This window comes from Phaenicophaeus curvirostris, chromosome 2, assembly GCF_032191515.1.
Source record: "Phaenicophaeus curvirostris isolate KB17595 chromosome 2, BPBGC_Pcur_1.0, whole genome shotgun sequence".
NCBI lineage: Eukaryota > Metazoa > Chordata > Aves > Cuculiformes > Cuculidae > Phaenicophaeus > Phaenicophaeus curvirostris.
In genome coordinates, this window is record NC_091393.1 from 59549238 (window position 1) to 59566981 (window position 17744).

At 38.1% G+C, this 17744-nt stretch overlaps 1 protein-coding gene across 2 annotated transcripts in view; it reads right to left on the reverse strand.

Annotated features, from left to right (window-relative positions):
• PRKN (parkin RBR E3 ubiquitin protein ligase) overlaps positions 1–17744 on the reverse strand; it is a 732905-nt gene that overhangs the window by 265165 nt on the left and 449996 nt on the right. For both annotated transcript variants that reach the window (XM_069852200.1, XM_069852199.1), the window contains one exon: positions 17045–17181. In XM_069852200.1, coding sequence (XP_069708301.1) covers positions 17045–17181 — 137 coding nt within the window. The remainder of the gene's footprint in view (positions 1–17044; positions 17182–17744) is intronic.

Genomic DNA, 17744 nt, shown 5'->3' on the forward strand with positions numbered 1-17744 from the left:
AAGTGGCGTTCCCCAGGGCTCAGTGCTGGGTCCAGCCCTGTTCAACATCTTTATCAATGACCTGGATGAAGGCATGGAGTGCACCCTTAGCAAGTTTGCAGATGACACTATACTAGGAGGAAGTGTTGATCTGCTGGAGGGTCGGGAGGCTCTGCAAAGGGATCTGAACAGGCTGGACTTCTGGGCTGAGACCAATGGCATGAGGTTTAACAAGGCCAAATGCTGGGTCCTGCACTTGGGACATAAAAACCCTGTGCAGCGGTCTTGGAGAACAGTGGCTTGAAATTGCCTGGCAGTGAAAGACTTGAGGGAGTTGATCAACAGCCGACTGAACATGAGCCAGCAGCATGCTTAGGTGGCAAAGAAGGCCAACAGCATCTTGGCTTGTATCAGAAACAGCGTGGCCAGCAGGACCACAGAGGTTATTCTCCCTCTGTACTCGGCACTGGTGAGGCCATGCCTTGAATACTGTGTTCAGTTTTGGGCCCCTCGCTACAAGAAAGACCTTGAGGTCTTGGAGTGTGTCCAGAGGAGAGCAATGAAACTGGTGAAGGGGCTGGAAAAAAGGTTTTCTGAGGAGCGGCTGAGGGAACTGGGGTTGTTTAGCCTAGAGAAGAGGAGGCTGAGTGAAGACGTTATTGCTCTCTACAAGTACCTAAAAGGAGGTTGCAGAGAGGTGGGTGTTGGTCTCTTCTCCCAAGTGAGAGAGGACAGGACAAGAGATAATGGCCTCAAGCTCCATCAGGGGAAGTTTAGATTGGACATCAGGAAAAATTTCTTCACAGAAAGGGTCATTGGGCACTGGAACAGGCTGCCCAGGGAGATGGTGGATCCACCATCCTAGAGGTGTTTAAAAGGTGGATGAGGTGCTTGGGGATGCGATTTAGTAGTAGATAGGTACGGTTTGAGCTGATGATCTCTAAGGTCTTTTCCAACCTAATGATTCTATGATTCTATGAATATGTAGTTATAGTGTAAAATCTGCCCACTATGTCACATATTCTTTCAGTTTTACAAATACTGTGAATGCCTACTGTTTTGCAAAACAAAATTATAATAATATAGATGAATTGGAGGTTTTTTGGGGGGTTTGTTTTTGTTTTTTTTTTTTTACCATTAGCAACTATAGGAATAAAGCTAAATACAGGAATAGGGCTGAAAGTGGGGAGAAATGGGATTGGGTGCTTCCCCTCCAACACCCATCATGGGCTGAGTACAAGGCTTTCAAAAGCAAAGCAAATGAAGAATGCAGCACACACAGGGGCAGATAGGCAGCAAGACCATCCTGGTACCTGGAGCTGTGGATGAGACATCTGGAAGCAGGCATAGTCACCTTCTGCTTACCAGCAAGGTCCCAGCCCCAGCCTGGTATGGATTGCAGCTGCTGCTCTGACAACCTAGCCCTCCAGCTGACCTATACTCATCATTGTAATATCATTATAATACTAAAACATCCCTCCACCCCTAAGGCTACCCAGCTCCTCCCCACCTCTGAGGCAAACTGCTCCCATGGCCACTCCTACTGGGTATGCACCATTAAGTTTCAGCAAGCAAAGCAAGAAGTTTTTCTTCCACCATTCACCAGGGTTTGATGTAACTAACACTGCCCCAAAGGTGAAAGTTACTATAAACAGTTTAAGCAAAGGGAAAAGTTGGGAGGGGTAAATGCCATTGAAACTCTTGGGAAGAGCAGACAGGCTGGGCTCCATCACTCCCCCCACCCCAGATTCCGTCAGGGTAAAAGCTTGTGTTATGTGCACTAAATATATATCTTAACATCAAGCTGATTAACATCAAGCTAGTTATTAGTAACTCTCTGTCCTTTAACCTTAACTAAATATCTTCTATCTATGTGTTATTTTTACTTATGTCTGGATGTTATTGCTATGCATATACCATTGCTTGAGGCATTCTGGTATGCATCTGGATGTTGGGTCACATATAGGATTGTTTAATGTATTCTTCGAAACAGTACCTTATTCCACAGCCACTACTGAACCTCATTAAGTCACGAGCTGTTATAATCAATTATTCTTAATATAATCATCCTGTTTGTATAAGTCACAGCAGTCTCTCATAGCTGTTAAGAGGGGTTTAAAGGGAGTCACTGATTCGAACTCAGCAAGCTAGACAACATTGATTGTCTTTGCAATATGGTTGATAAGGATCTAAAGTGAAAAGGTGTGTAGAACAATCTGGACAAAATTTCTTATCCTTGTGTCATTGCTCGTTAATTACACTGACTGGCAGGCTGTGCGATATATACATTTTCGTTCCTCGTGATGCTGTCAGTTAAAGGGTTAAACAGATTGGTAAACTCTCCTTTTGAAGTCTCTAGTAAGTGTACTTTCAGATTTACTCCCTCGTGATGTCACACACTAGCAACCTGGATTTTATATATCTAACACTTAAATGTCAAATCCATTACAGTATGCTGCTTAATTTGGATTTCGAATTGAAAGCAGTGGTACAAAGGAAAAATCTCTCATGAGTTTCATCCAGTACATGAACTAGAGTATTGTGCTTTCTGTGCATCTGCATAACCATACAACGGGTTGAAATTGCTTTTGAATACAATGTGTTTTGAAACAATGTGTTTTTCAGGTTAGATGTTTTCCAAATATGCTGTAAAAATGCAGAGAAAATGGGTTTATTTAGAAATAATAAAGCAGCTCAGCGAATGAGTAGATCTTGGTGACAGTGATGCTATCTAGCAATGAGTTTGATGCATGAAAATTCCTTTTTCCAGGAAACTATGCCTGTCCATGCATAAACATAAGCATTTGAGTACCAGCCAACTGGGTTAAGTATGTGCTGCTAATTATGCATGTTTTTCTGCACTGCAGACCAACAATATTCCTTCCATTGGTAAGGGATTGAATTTAAGCAGCAGCATAACCAGAATTTTCTGAAAAGAGGGAAACAAAGGAGTGAGCTAAACATTACTTGCAATAAGGGCAATTAGTAAAAGGTGGGAGTATCCTAGGTTACCCTAAGATGAAACAGAAATGGGGACAGAAAGACATAAGAGATTTCTGTTAGAATTGCTTCCTCTTATTTATTGAGGATGTCATCCAACTAAGCACAAGACATTAGGCCCTTTAGGCGCAATATTCATTATAGGCATGATGTAATTGTTTGTCCTTAGCATTTGGATGTTGTTTCTGTGATGGGAAACGAATTTCATGCAACATGACCATAAGCCCATATGAAGGCAGGAGGAGAAAACAAGGCTATGAGTAGTTTTCCAAATCAACCCAATAAGATGTTTTTCTTGAACAATATTGTATATTTGTTTTGATAATGAAAATATTCTATATGCTGACAGTATTTTGCATTTTTAGAAGTAAATCTTATTTTACTTTGTAAGAAAATGCAGTGTGAAGAAATTAATTGATACTTGAATCATTGAAATTCATTGATTTACTACTTGTAAATAATTCTGCCTTGAGATATTTTCTGACAAAAAATATTTAAAGCTTTTTGCAAAAATATGTACTAATTTCTCAAGTGGATTTCTGTAGCACTTAAAAATACATAGAAAATACCAAGTAAATTCAGAACAGCTTTTATGATAGTCTGTGGAAAATAATCTATAACTTCTTTAATACAAGAAAAAGCCCAGAGTGAAAGAAGCACAAACTGAGAGAAGAATGAATGTACACTAGTGGAATAAATAAATCCCTATGGACTGACAGATACACTGTAAAAAAATTTAATTACTTTAATTCTGACAGATATATATAAAACATTCAGTTCTCTTGCTAGTAACTAATTATGGTCAAAGTATGCAATTCATTATTCATACCATTGTAAGAGAAAACTGTCACATCTTAGTGCAAAGACGCTAAGGAGTTTCTGACCTTAAATGTGCTCTAGCTTTTAATAACTGCTGACTAGAGTTAGTCTGATTCATAAGAGGCCTTAAAGCTCCCTTTTCAGACAGTGTGCCATCTACAAATATGGCTGCTTCCACATCACTGCTCATCTTCCCACTGAGAACAGAAGAATGAAGTTTGAAGCCTTTATAGAAATTCTAAAGCACTGGATAGAAAAGTAGACAAAACACTGCATTTGCTAATAATGCATTTTTGTGTTCTCTTGGTTTGGTATTTTGAGGTGATAGGGTGGGTTTTTTTAAAATACTGACATTCTCAGGCAGAATGGATCTGTATGGAAAATCATAAAATTCACACTACTTACCCCAGAGGCTAGAATGACTTCCTTCACAAATAAATAATTAGGCAGATTTACAAAATGCACATTATTTTCCCAAGTGACTGGAACAGCTCCAAGCCATTAAATACATAATTAGGTAGTTTTTCTAAAATGCTTATTATTTACCTGAGAGCCTCGTTGCAGACTGTCTGGTAAATACTCTCCCTGCTAGCAGTTATTACCAAAAACGCCTCCATAATTTCCAGCCTTCCTCCAGCAGTGATATAAACAGAGGATATTACTTGGGGCAATGGATCGTGAAAAAAACAAAATCTGACTGTGCCAGACAGCCTATTTAACCGACAAGCTAAGCTTCTTTTGTACCTGGCATTCTACTCTATTGTATTACAAACACAGAAGAAAGCAAACAAAAGGACTTTTCAACTTTTTAGTACTTTAGTTTCTGTTTTAGCTGAAATCCCTCAGAAATCCTGCTGAAGGCTGTACCTACCTGTGTTGATGGACATGCATGGCTACAGAAGAAAAATAAGGGGAAAAAAACCCTCAAATTCTTATTAACTGTTTTTCTATGTGGTATGGATAATGAAGAAAACATTGTGTGTTAGTGACAAAACAAATAAGCAAATCTCCTAGCCCCACACTCCATTTGACAAGATTTTCCTTGCTATGCCACTGTCTTGAATGAAGCTTTAATTTGAAACCCCTCCTGTTGCATCTCTGTGGGAAACGCAGTCAGAGTATCAGGCATGCAACAAGTGAACGTGAATATTCGTACTCGCTATTCACAGGTGGGTGTCTCAGCTAAGCACAGAGAGACAGGAAAGAAAAAGGTCAGGCATTAAGACCTAGCTGGCTCACCCATGCAGCCAAGGGACAATACCAAATGCCCTCTTCCTAGTGATCACAGACAATAAAATTGACCCTCAGAAGTGACCCCTTTACATTACTTCACCTCCAGAGTCAATTTTCCTTATGCTTTTATCTGCCCAGAGGCCTCACTGCTTTGTGGTCTTACAGAAGAGATCAAGAGTGACTGGAATCTCAATTAGAAGAAAGAGGGCAGGAGGAGATACAGCAAGGCATGACAAGGTGAGGGAGGGAGAAATAAATACAAAAGGAGAAATGAAGAGCAAGAGAAAAAGAAAGGAAAAAGAATCAGAGGGTGACCCTGTAATATTTAGGGATCAGCAAATAAGACAACAAAGATGGGCAGACAACAAAGGGAATGGCAGTGAAGGATGGAATAGAAAATACTCTGCTCCTTAGAAAGAAGGGGAAAAAGGAAAAAAGAAATTGTGACCAGAAATAATGTAGAATCACGATAGGATTATTCTTAGGGGGTGTGGAGGGGGTGGAGGCGACAAAGAAAAAGGAAGAAATCAGAACCAAGCAGAAGACTTTTACTATGCATAGCTTTTTTGCTGTAATTCCCAGTAAGATTTGAGTTTGTCTGGTTTTTAACAACTTTAACCAAGATATCTGTGTTTTACACATATATAAAATGAATTAGCAGTCACAAACAAATATCTCAAATGGGGGTGAGAATTTCTTCAGAATCCTGATTTGGCATTAATACAATAAAATTCATCCCTGGGCATCTTTGCCCTTTCAGTAGAAAGTCTTCAAGTAAAAGCATGCATGAAGCAGTACTGAGGGTCTTGTGCAGTGCAAACCACAAAGCTGAAGGTGAAGTGGCTGAGATGTGCAACAAATGGCGACAACTGCACACTTTGACAGATCACTGCTTTTATGGCAGGTACCTTATTCTTTATGAGGCTTAAAAAGAGACACCTAGGGCAAAAGGAAACAGAAAAGAGAACAGATAATGACAGGCAGATAGTGGGTGACTCTGCAAGCACACCAGGATGCTACTAGATGCTCTCCATTTCAAATATAGTTGTTCCCGTAACATTTTGACCTCTGTTACAAATAAACAGATTATAGGATGCATCTTGGTGCTTCAGTCTAGGCCTGTCCAAGGTGTGTAAGGTCTAACATTCCCCATACTATCTAATCTTATGAACGTTGCTGTGTTACAACTTATTTACTGCTGAACTTCATCCACGAGCATCTGCAATAAGAAAAGTATGCAAAGATACTGAAAGGGAATATGTGAGTGCTGTTCACACTTAAATTGTTAGTGAATAATGCAGCTAGCAAGGGTCTAGCAAGTTTCACTTCCATGAGCATTTCAGTAATGGGGTCGTCTTATAAGAGGACCTCCTTCACCCTCATTTTCAAGTCATTTAACCAAAATATAAGCAAAACATAACTTCCACTGTCATTCTCAACTATCTCTTCTGCTTTTTGTCCCATACCTTGGCTTCGAATCAGACTGAATTGTGAAGCAGTGAAATTCCTCTTTAGAAGGTGTCCCTGATTCTGTCAAGCCATGCCATTCACTAAACTCTGCAAACTGCAATGTTAGTATCCTTACAGATCTTTAAAGGTCATAACATAAAATATTGCAGTAAAAAAAAGGCATATGAAATTGTTCTGGTAGATCCTATTATCCTGTTACTTAAATTGAAATAATGAGGCTACATTGCTTTTATAACTGGAAAATAAAATATAAACACTTCTAAACTAGCGCAAATTTATCAGGCAACAAAGTAAAAAAATAGCTAACTGTAAGCCTCTGAATAATTCCTTTACAAGACCTTATTAAAACTCACCATCTGCTTAAGGACATATTTTTTTTTATTTTAAAGAATATAGACTTATTTCCAAATAATACTACTCTGCTATCATGTGGTGGCAAATCTGTATAAGTAATAGCTTGACAGCTTAGCATCTTCTTGTGATAGGCTGTGTCCCTAGATCCAAACTTACTTGGACCAGTACCTCTTTCCATCGTTCTTCTCCCAGCTACCTGTGTTCAGTACCATTGTTTCATCTACCCTCTCTGTGCAATGGCAGTTCCAAACCATGCATAAAAAAAACCCTGACAAACCTCATGCAGATATATTAGAATTGCAATATCCAAGGACCAATTCTTGAAACTGGCCTACAGCATCAAATCCTAAGGAAAAATATAGAAGTGTGACACCTCAGTCAATGCCAAGACTGACACAGTGCAATGTGCAGATGTTCAGATTTCATAAACTTTTTATTTTTTCAGTTAGTAGGAAAGGATCTCCGGATTGCATCTCAGTGGCATTTCAGCAGTGCAAATGACTTCATGTTGTTCCACTCTCACTTCTGATTTGCACAAAGTGCTTCAGCTACAAAGAGACAGTTTGATTTCCATGCTTACAAGATCCTTTTCTGCATTCCTAGGGAAGGAAACAAGGCTACCAACTGATAGTATGCGACATGATGGCTTCTGTAATGTGGACATGGACTCCCCATAGACCACAAGGAGAACACTAAGTTATTGCATACAGACCTTTCATCTATCACCAATTTCAGTCACTACTATATTAGATTGACCCAGATACAGAATGAAAATCTTTTTTTCTAAATCACACACCTTATCTCCTTTCCTCCATTTCTTTCTTTTCTTGAAGTGCACTTCTTGGGAGACAGAATTTATTGAGATGCTGTTTGAACCATGGTACTTTTTATAAACCTCGCTTAAACCTACATTGTGCAATCATTTCACAGATCTGCTATATTGAGAACAAATCTGATTTAAAAGTTTTAATAAGAACTTGCATCAATAAATTATAACAGATTGGTGATTAGTAATATTATTTATATGCAATATTTTGTACCCCTTATAATGCTGATGTCTGCTTCACAGGGATTAATTATTTTCATAATTTTGTCTAAGTAGTAATATAGAAAGTGTCAAAAAGAAAATTAGATTTTCACTTTCCAGACACAGAAATTTAATTACAGCCAGCTCCTTGTTGAAGCGGAATGTCCTTAGCTGGTTCTGTGATATGGTAGTAGCTCTACATGCTGCCATGTGGGAGACCAAGACTTAGAAAGTGACTTGGGGAATATTAATCACCAGGCTTCAGAGAATAAACACATGCTGAATAAGCCACAGCCGGTCCCAGCAGGTTATTTATAGAGTAATATAAGCAGAGAGTAATGTTTTCTTACAAAGGCTGCTGCTTGCATAGCCCATCTCAGAGAGGGCACTATACTGAAATAGACCCTCTTCCCAGATAAAAACTGATCTATTAGGAAATCTGTAATTACCCAGGCATGAAAGGTCAGCTTCCCCTCACATTGCTCTAAAAGTCTAAACACACTCAAGCTTTAAAAAATATCATCTTCTACAATCTGTTGGACATTTTTAGGACCAACAGTCAGGTGTCTCCTGTCTATGGAAAAACAATCTACATACAAACCACTGAAGTACTGTCATTAAAAACGAAATTCCCAGCCTTGTCAAAGTGTGAGGGAAGGTGGAGGCATTATTTTCTCATTTTATGCACCCTCCCGGTTAAGATCTTTATTCCTTTATTCTTTAGTCAGCGATACTTCTTAATGCAGTGACGTTTTTGCCTCTCTCTCAATTCCTTCCCTTCATGAGACCTCTCCCCACTCTTCCCTGTATACTATTCCCTCCTTCTAGCTATCTCCATTATCCCTATTGTTTGCCTGATCAGTCTTTCTCATCAACATTAACTGCCCATGGACTAGAATGGAAGCACCAAACAAGGCAATGCAGGACTTTTAAGCACCATCTAGGCACAATTGAATCCAGTACTGTTTCCAAGTGACATTGCAGCCGTGAATAAACACAAAAGTTTTTTGTTCAAAAGCTGATCCTTCTTTCTCAGAAACTATAGTTTTCTGGAGAAGCTAGACTTCAAGGAGATACAGTCAAAATCATTGTGCTTGCTATAAGAGTACTTATATAAGTTGAATTAGAAAGCAGCTTGCATTAAAAACCTATTGAAGCAGTTGAGTGTAAAGCTGACAACTAACAAGAATCTATTACTTGATTTTATTTTCCATGTAGGTGATGATTTTCCTCAACTGGATGCCAGCTTAAAAGTGACTTGCCAACCATATACCCACATCAAGAAATTATTATAAGATCAACCAATATGGGCAAAACCACTTTCACTCTGAATGAATACTTTTCATTTCCAAAGGCACAGCTCTCACTGACTCGAGCCGAGACAAAAATATAGCTCCAATTCAGCTGGACACAGAAATGACGAAAGACTAATACTTCCCTCCTCACACTTCTGCCACTGCTTCAGTATGTCTGTTTTACTTTGACACTAGACATCTTATTTTATAGGACAAGAAGTCTGCTTTGAAAGTTCATTCCCAGTTGCTCTTAAAGCCGATTAATTTCTAAGAAAGATCTTTTTTTTTCCTATTATCTCTTGTCCTCCATTATTACTAATGACAGCAAGAGCCTATGTGCATTGCTACCTCCATGCAATTTACAAATTAAATAGATCGCAACAGAAGAACTGGTAAGAGATAAGGGAGAAAAACACCTATGGCAAATGTCCAATGCTGAATTTAATTATGGCAACACAGGCTTCTGTAAGAATCACATGATGTATTTTCACTGTAGCTGTTCCCAGGGAGGAGTCCAATGCCTACCTCGACTATAGCACGGGATCAAGCTCTGCTTGTTCCACAGATTTTGAGGCTGTTTAGATATGGAGATGGCAATCTGCTGCTAAGAAACAGGGCAAAGACTTGAGGAAACAAACCTCAGACATTGCTGTTTTAACTTCAGTCAATGAAAATGGAAATGAAGGAGCTGTTGTGACTTCTAACCACATCCACTGAGGTAGCCTCAAGCCCTTGTGCTAGTAAAACTTAATAAACCCCACCAGATACATGGTTGATGTTTATTTTATGCACTGGGTCAGAGGAGAACCAAGAAGACCACTAAAAGTTCTTCAGGAAACTTTAGCAAATTGAATTAACTCTTGAGAGTAAAAATCTGGTTTACATATATGTTTTTGGTTCCCTTCTCTGTCAATGCCTAGTTGGAATAAACTTACTTGAATGAGGTCAGGTTAGCTTCATCTGCTAGACCAGGGTAGAAGGTAGTCTAGCTGTATTTTCTGATAAGCTTCCAAGATTTTAAAAAATAATAGGGGAAATGGACAATCCTTTGTCAACAAGGCTCTCTCCTACAGGGTGCTGCACAGGGCTATGCCACCTGTTCAGTGCACATACAGTGTTATAGAAAAAAAAAGGAAAATCATTACTCATTAAAACATACTCACCAAGAGTTTGTAGAAAGTTAAAAGAAGGGAAATCTAAAACACTTCAGGGGTGAAAAAGAAGCAATATGCTCATAGGAAAAGCACTGTAATGAGATTGACTGCATCTGAGTTCCAACACAAATTCAGTCAGTGATCTCTTGTGTAACCTCCACGTGACTTGTTGCCTCTGCTTTTCATCCCATGTTTTACCTACTCAAAAAATAAGCCTAAAGGGACAGACATTGCCTCTTACTAAGAAACAGATACAATTAAGTCAATGGTCTATGTTACAACTACCTTACTGTGAATAATAAAATAGCTGTAATAGTATGAATATGAAGAAGGGAAATAATCCCTAATAAATACTTTGTCTGCCTATAATACACAGGAAAGATATACTCACAATTAATGAGTAGGTTGAACAGCTGAATTATTCTTATATAGGGAAATGATCCAAGCTTCACTGTTCATGACAAATGCATGTGTACAGTGTACAGTAGCTTATATAATTTATTTTTTATGAAGAACTTTTCAGGACTGACGGGAATAAAACAGTTTCCTCCTATGTAATGCCCTTCACTTCTACAATCCTTGCATTCCCTCTGCAGAAGGAATAACCAGCTTCATTTTGAAGCCAATGAAAAACAACAGCTTAGTGGGCATAAAGCCCCTCTTTAGACTGGAAAGCAGGGTTTAGCTATGGGAAATTAATGATTGAAAGAGTCCAGAAAGAGGGGGAAAAAAAAAAAAGTTAGTTATTGCCAAATGCCCTTCCAAAAGATCCATGTATACCCCTTCAAGAACATGAATAGACAACATGGCATGCTTGAAAAATAAAAATACAACTAGAACTGTCACCAAAAATGCTCTGGAAACTGTAATTGCTTGTTTATTAATTACTCAGAGTAGAAAAACCTCTTTGAAGATAATACAATACATAAAAAGAAAAACTATTTCTCCAGCCTCCTACACCTGCTTCTGTATGCTCAGATATTTCATACCAACAAGAAATTACAAAACGTTTATAGCTGTCAAGAATTTAATGCCCACTAAACAGTAAACTTAAGGAGTGCTTTGAAGAACTTCCTAATACTGAAATTGCATGAATAAAATAAAAATCCTCTAATAATACACTGCCATTTCCTGCATTTTCTGATTTCCCAAGTTACTTCAAATATTTTTAAGCAGGCTTATTGGAGAACACAGATTTCAGAAACTGTTGATGTATTGAGCCTTTACAGCAGGTAAATCTCATTTATTGTACCAGTTGGTGCACTCCTCTACTTCAGGTCCATCTAAACTTTGTCTGCTTCCTCATTACAAGGCTCTGTTCATAGATCACCAACCATCACTTAAAACCCCCTGTGCACACACACCTTCCTAAATTTAGTAGAGATTTTGTCTGTAACAGATGAGATTCAAACACATTATTTAGAGTGAGCAAATCAAATACAGTTTTCATCCTCCCTTTGACTTGCAAACTTTGGTTAGGTTACCTATTTATTTTTCCCTTCTCTTTTTGGGTTCTATGATTTTGAAAGATGATTCAGAAATTCACCGGGTAAAAGAACATACTGTTATTATACAAATGGCATGTAATGGGGATTAAAAAAATAAATTAATACATATGCCTCCTTAATCGTTCCCCAGAAGCTTTCTTTCAATGCAACATGGCTCTTAAGGCAATTTATTATACTTTAAAGCTTTAGTCCTTTTTATTAGCAGTTCCATACACAAACTGGTGGCAATTTCATTTATTTATTTATATATCTGTGTGGTAAAATTAGATTACTTCCAGGAACAATAGTGTTTTACAGTCATCAGGAGAACTGCATCTTTTATCCAGATTCCTTTAAAATACATCATGCATACGATTACTCATAGGAAATAAACGGATGCAAAGACATTTTTGCAAAATGCCTACAGCAGTGTAAAACCTTGCCTTTCCTCGACCTCACCAACTTTTCTTTTGCCTAAGATCTGTGGAAGTTTATTTTACCTCAGGGACGAAGAACCCTTATGCTCTAATGCTATTTTAAAAATGAAAAGGTGTTCATAGGAACAGTATGTGTTTAGATGAGGTAATATATTGTACATTTGTATACAATTCCTGCTTTTAGGTAATGCTATGAGATTCTTTGCCCTGCACAGTAACTAAATAACCATAAATGATCTTTCATGCATATGCAAATCCGTCCCTCTAAGCACCTTATTAATTATTTCAAAGATACTTGGAGGTTACCACTCATGGAAATTTCTATGCATGAAGCCTCATTAATACAAGACACCATACAGAGAGATGGGATAGATTTTTGCTGCCATTTAACAAGGACAGAGAGAGTATAATCTGTAACGTTTACTTTTTATTTTAATGACCAATGAAATCCAGCCAGCTCCTATCTGTAAGTCCTTGCTCTGAGCTGCTACAGTGGGTTTGAATCAGGGGACTGCTGCCACACTACTCTGAACAGCTAATCCTATCAATGCACCAGTTACCATGCTCAGAGCTTTGGTCCTCAACACTAGCTGTTCTCAGCTGGAGTAGTGCTGCCTGGCACTAGATTAGCTGCTAAGCACTAAGGAATTAATATTGTTCTTCCAAAAACTACAGCAATGACACATTTTCAGTTGGAATAAAGTGAAACTATGGCATTATCAAGGTGATATAACATGTCTCATCAGCTGAGATAATATGTGTTCAGAAGGCGGCTATCATCTTCTGCTTAACTAGGCCACATAACAGAAATCAAAGAAAAGCAAGGATACAACCACAAAAAATATCTTAAAGTAATGACAAAATGCATCTTTTTCTACATCTCAGACAGGAAGCAAGAAATTAAACCTATTTGAGATGCACGGTTTCTATGAAATCTCTAGATTCTTTCCAGCTCAAGTTATCACACACATGTGATAACACAGATCTTGTCTGTCACGGTGACCCTTTGCTGTAGCAGCTGATGTTTATTTTTATTCTGTTGTGTGTGCAGTGTTTTCACCTCTAGATTGATCCAATAAAAGATATAAAAAACTTGCTATGTTGGTACATTCCCTTGATAGAAATCGGGAACAGTGAGTCAAATGTTAATGGAAACTGCAGGCTATGTTCATTATGTTATCTCTATTTTTGAAAAACACTGGATTGAACAGAACTAATTGGAAATGCAAACAATTTAAATAGGCTTAATTATAAAACCAAACTCTCCTGTACAGTTCTAGGGCAATGTGTGCACATCTGTACTGAAGAAATGGGCTAGTTCTTAAGTAAATCCATTCTGACATGAAAATGGAAAAGTAAAATAAGTGTTACGAAGTCTGAACTCAGAACATTGGTATTCTCTGTTCAAGACACTATAAATACAACTTCAGCATTAGCCTGTAATGTTTAAAAATACATGTATTAAAACAGATTGTTTTGATCTGTCTGTACAACCTGGTCACCTACCATGACACAAACCTCATTACAGTAAATAAGGCTTTGTTTTGTATTCCTTGCAGAATGAGGCTCAAATCAGCATCTAACCTTTTAATAAAGCTCAGATCTAATATTTTTTGCTTTGAGTCATGCTCTGTTAGAGATAACATGCATTAAACCAACATTGTCACAGTAAGAAAGAAAAGGAAAAGTCTTTTCTTGGCATGTCCCATGGTATTCATTCCTGTCAAGGGGAAATAATTTTAGGCTTCACTGAGGTAATTAGAGAAAGCTGTGTCAAAAAGTGCTTTATCATTCTGACATGCAAATACAAACCGCAAATTGCAGTTGCAAAAATGAAGATTGTGACCTGTAGACTGCAAAACCACAATCTTACACTATTCAGTACAAGTGCCATGATAAGTGGAAAAGAAAATCACATGATAATGTTCTGAACTTTTTTTTAAATTGAATTACTTCCTGATGAAAACTGCTGGATCCATAGCTATGAAGGAGTATAAAATCCTTGTAGTTGAACACTAAGAGAGGAGTTGGCAACTCAGGCATTCCTCTTCACAGGTGTGATGCAATTCAGCCTTGTGACTTTCTCAAAGGACAAAAAATAGTCATCAATTCCTAGCTGAAAGATAGCCTAATTCTAGAAACAACCAATTTTTTTTCATATCAGAAAGACAGGTTCAAGTAGCTGCAGAAATGAAGCAGTGAAGTGGCAACAGCACTGATTAGATTCTTTGTCCTAAAAATAATGCTTACAAATGTTTTTATTGATACAGAACTGATAACACAACAGAGAACTGACACAGGTAGCAATCAATGTTAAGTTTAGATGGAATATTATTTAAAACTGCTGAATACTCAGAGATTGTGACTGAGAACTTCTCGAACACAAAGCATACCAGCGCAGTATAATGTCAATACTTAGAGAAAATCAGGCTGGCTCAGAGCAAGCAGGTACGCCTAGGGAGAACAGCACACCACTGTGAAGAGATAGTAGCATGGGTCCTGAAGCAGTATTTGTCTGGGGAGTCCTCATCAGCCTACCAGAAGTGTCAGAGAGCCTGTCCTCTGCGCTGCACAGACACAGCTATACTTCCTTCCTCTAGGTTTCACAATTCAGCTCAGGAATCTCTGTACCCCACAGCATTGCCCTTCACAGCACTGCTCTGTGGCACACATAAGCTATGCACTGCACTGGCACAGGGCAGAAATTTTCCTAAGAAACATTTTTACTAATGGGAAAACAGAAAGAAAATGTATCATAATAGTATTGTTATTATTACCACTACTATTAGTACTACTTTAATGTCTAGCATTTTGAAAACAACTTTCTGATTTGGAGAGTTCTAAAACTTTAAGATTAGCAATATTTTTAGCATTTCCATACTTAGCTGTCTTAACACTTAAAGTGTAACACAGCTGAGGCTGGATTGGCAGCAATAGCTGCTTTTTCCATTCCCACAGCTGAACCCTGTCTCACTTGAACAGTAGAAGTACTATCATCCTTTGGCATTATGCTGCCTCTTTCTTAGGCCAAGCTTATGGCTTTCTCACCTCTCAAAGACTGGAATCACATTCCTGAGCATTTGAGTCCTGTCTTCTTGCATTTTGTTCTCATCAGATCCCTACTCTGCTTCTACCACTCAACTCCTACGGTGTTTAACGTCAACACAGAGAAGAGAGACATACTGGCTTGCTGCAGCCTGGCAGGGGTAAAACTTTTGTAAACTTAGTGTCCTCTAAAAAAGGACAGATGAAACTTCTGAATTGAATTACTAGAGTTGCAAGATATATGGAAAAATGATTATACAAGTTTTGTGTAGCATGACTAGCAATGGGTTTACAGAGACAAAAGATGGAATGGACATTAGTTTAACTTAACAGCTTGAACTGGAGGAAGCTCTGTGACACTGGCCATGGCTGCAGGAGGACCTAAAGAGGGGAAAGATGAGCTGCCTGCTGTACCACTGGGATAACAAATTAACCTAAGAAGCTACCAGGACAACAGGGAAGAGAACTAATAAACAAGGAGAGGGGTAGGGGGGGAAGGCTAGATTAATCTCAAGTAGCTGATTAACTTGTGTGGGAGCAGCAAATGGATTAATTTCCATGGAAGGAAGGAGGATGGCTGAGAGTGCAAACTGACCAGTATTACAATAACATCGAGGTCAAGAAAAGACCACTAGGTATAACGTTCCTGTTAGGATTCTCGCAATAAGTTTTCTTACACAACATTGAAAAGTGTTTTTTGTGGTATGATGTCAGCATGTAAATGCTGTGGCAGAGCAAACTGCTGAGGGGGAAGTAAAATGACACCTGGTGATACAGCATATAACAGCAATTCTAGTGAATTGTGCACTGATGACCGCCTCTAGATTGCTCCTGAAACAATTAAAACCAAATAATTTAAAATTGCTCTTACAACTCTGGTTTTGATAGCCTCAAAACATGTCCTCACATTAAGTAAATGCCACTCTCCTAAGAAATTTTGTCATTTTCTCTTCCATCTAGTGATTTGAAACTTGTCAGCCATTCAGATAACCAGGCAAATGCATCTTCTATGCATCTTCTAATATGCCAGAAAATTCTTATACTACTACACACTACTTGTAACAAACATTTACACACATAAGCGAATTTAACAACAGGAAAAATGAATTCTAATCTATTTCTTCACAGGAAAATTTTTGAGAATTTTGCAGTCTACATGCCAGTGTAATTGAATCAAGTCTCAAAAGACATCTTCCTGATTCAGTGTAAACATTTGTTTAGTTAAGTCAAACTTTGTTTCCTATTCAGGTAAAACAGATAGTCTACCCTCTTCGCGGGATGTCACTCAATGAGGTGACAATTAGTAGCAATAACTTCAACAACAGGAAAGCTACTTGAAATTCCTATTGCTGTCCTTTTTTTTTTTTTAGTAGTACTTGAAGACAGACCAAGAAAGTTAACAATTTACCTAATTTGAAAGTGGAAATGTGGAGGTCAAGGTGTTTCTTTTTAACCAGAAGTTTAATGTTATCATCTACTAGCACTTCATGATTATAAAATACTAATGTGAAGAAAGTACGCATTTGCTTTAAAAATAAATGCCCTTTGGAATCCAGTTAACTCCAGTTCAGATATGCAGCAAGAACCATTTCAATATTAAAATATTTTCTCCATGAAACGAAACAACTCCAGTGAAAATAATATAATTCCACAGATATACTCAAAACGAATAGGTGATAAAAAAGTTCTTGCACTGAAATCAACATCACACAATTTTTTAGAAAGAAAATCAGTTAAAACCTACCTACGCAAGGGAGGGAATAGCCAAGCTCTGGGTCATGGATGAACTGACGGTCATTCAGCATAGTCACACAGTACAAATGGAAACAGTCCAGGCAAATGACATGTCGATGCACACACTGGAATACAAGCACAGGACTCCTGTTGAAAACAAAACAGTGAAAATTATGAACAAGGACTGGAAGAAACTCCATGAGAAACTTTGTTCCACACTTCTAATTTTAGATTAATTTTTTATTAGCAGTACACAGCATTGTTATGTACATAAAACCAGAATTTAGCCTGGTATCTTGCACCACTTCTTAAAAGAGATGGTTTTCAACATAAATCAGGTGTGAGGAAGAGGAAATAAGTTTCTACTGAAAGTTGAAACTTCACTGAAAACTGGAATCTAAAGCAAGAAAAATGCTTTACAGAAATCCTTTGCAAGAAGTGAGGTAAGATCACATATGGTACAATGTCAAATGGTGGTAGGCAAGATTAAAAAGAAATGTGACCAGCTAGGAAAGCTAAAAAGGACTTTGTGAAGACCATCCAGTGCCTTTAGCCTCTCAAGGTAGCCATTGGAGCTCTACATAGAGGGCGTTCCCTTAGTAATAAGGGACAAGTAATTCAGCTTCCAGTCAGCGGTATGGGATTCAGTTTGGGAAGAAGACATCTAAACTTCAGTCCTATATATAAACACCCGCCTGCAAGCTAAGAGA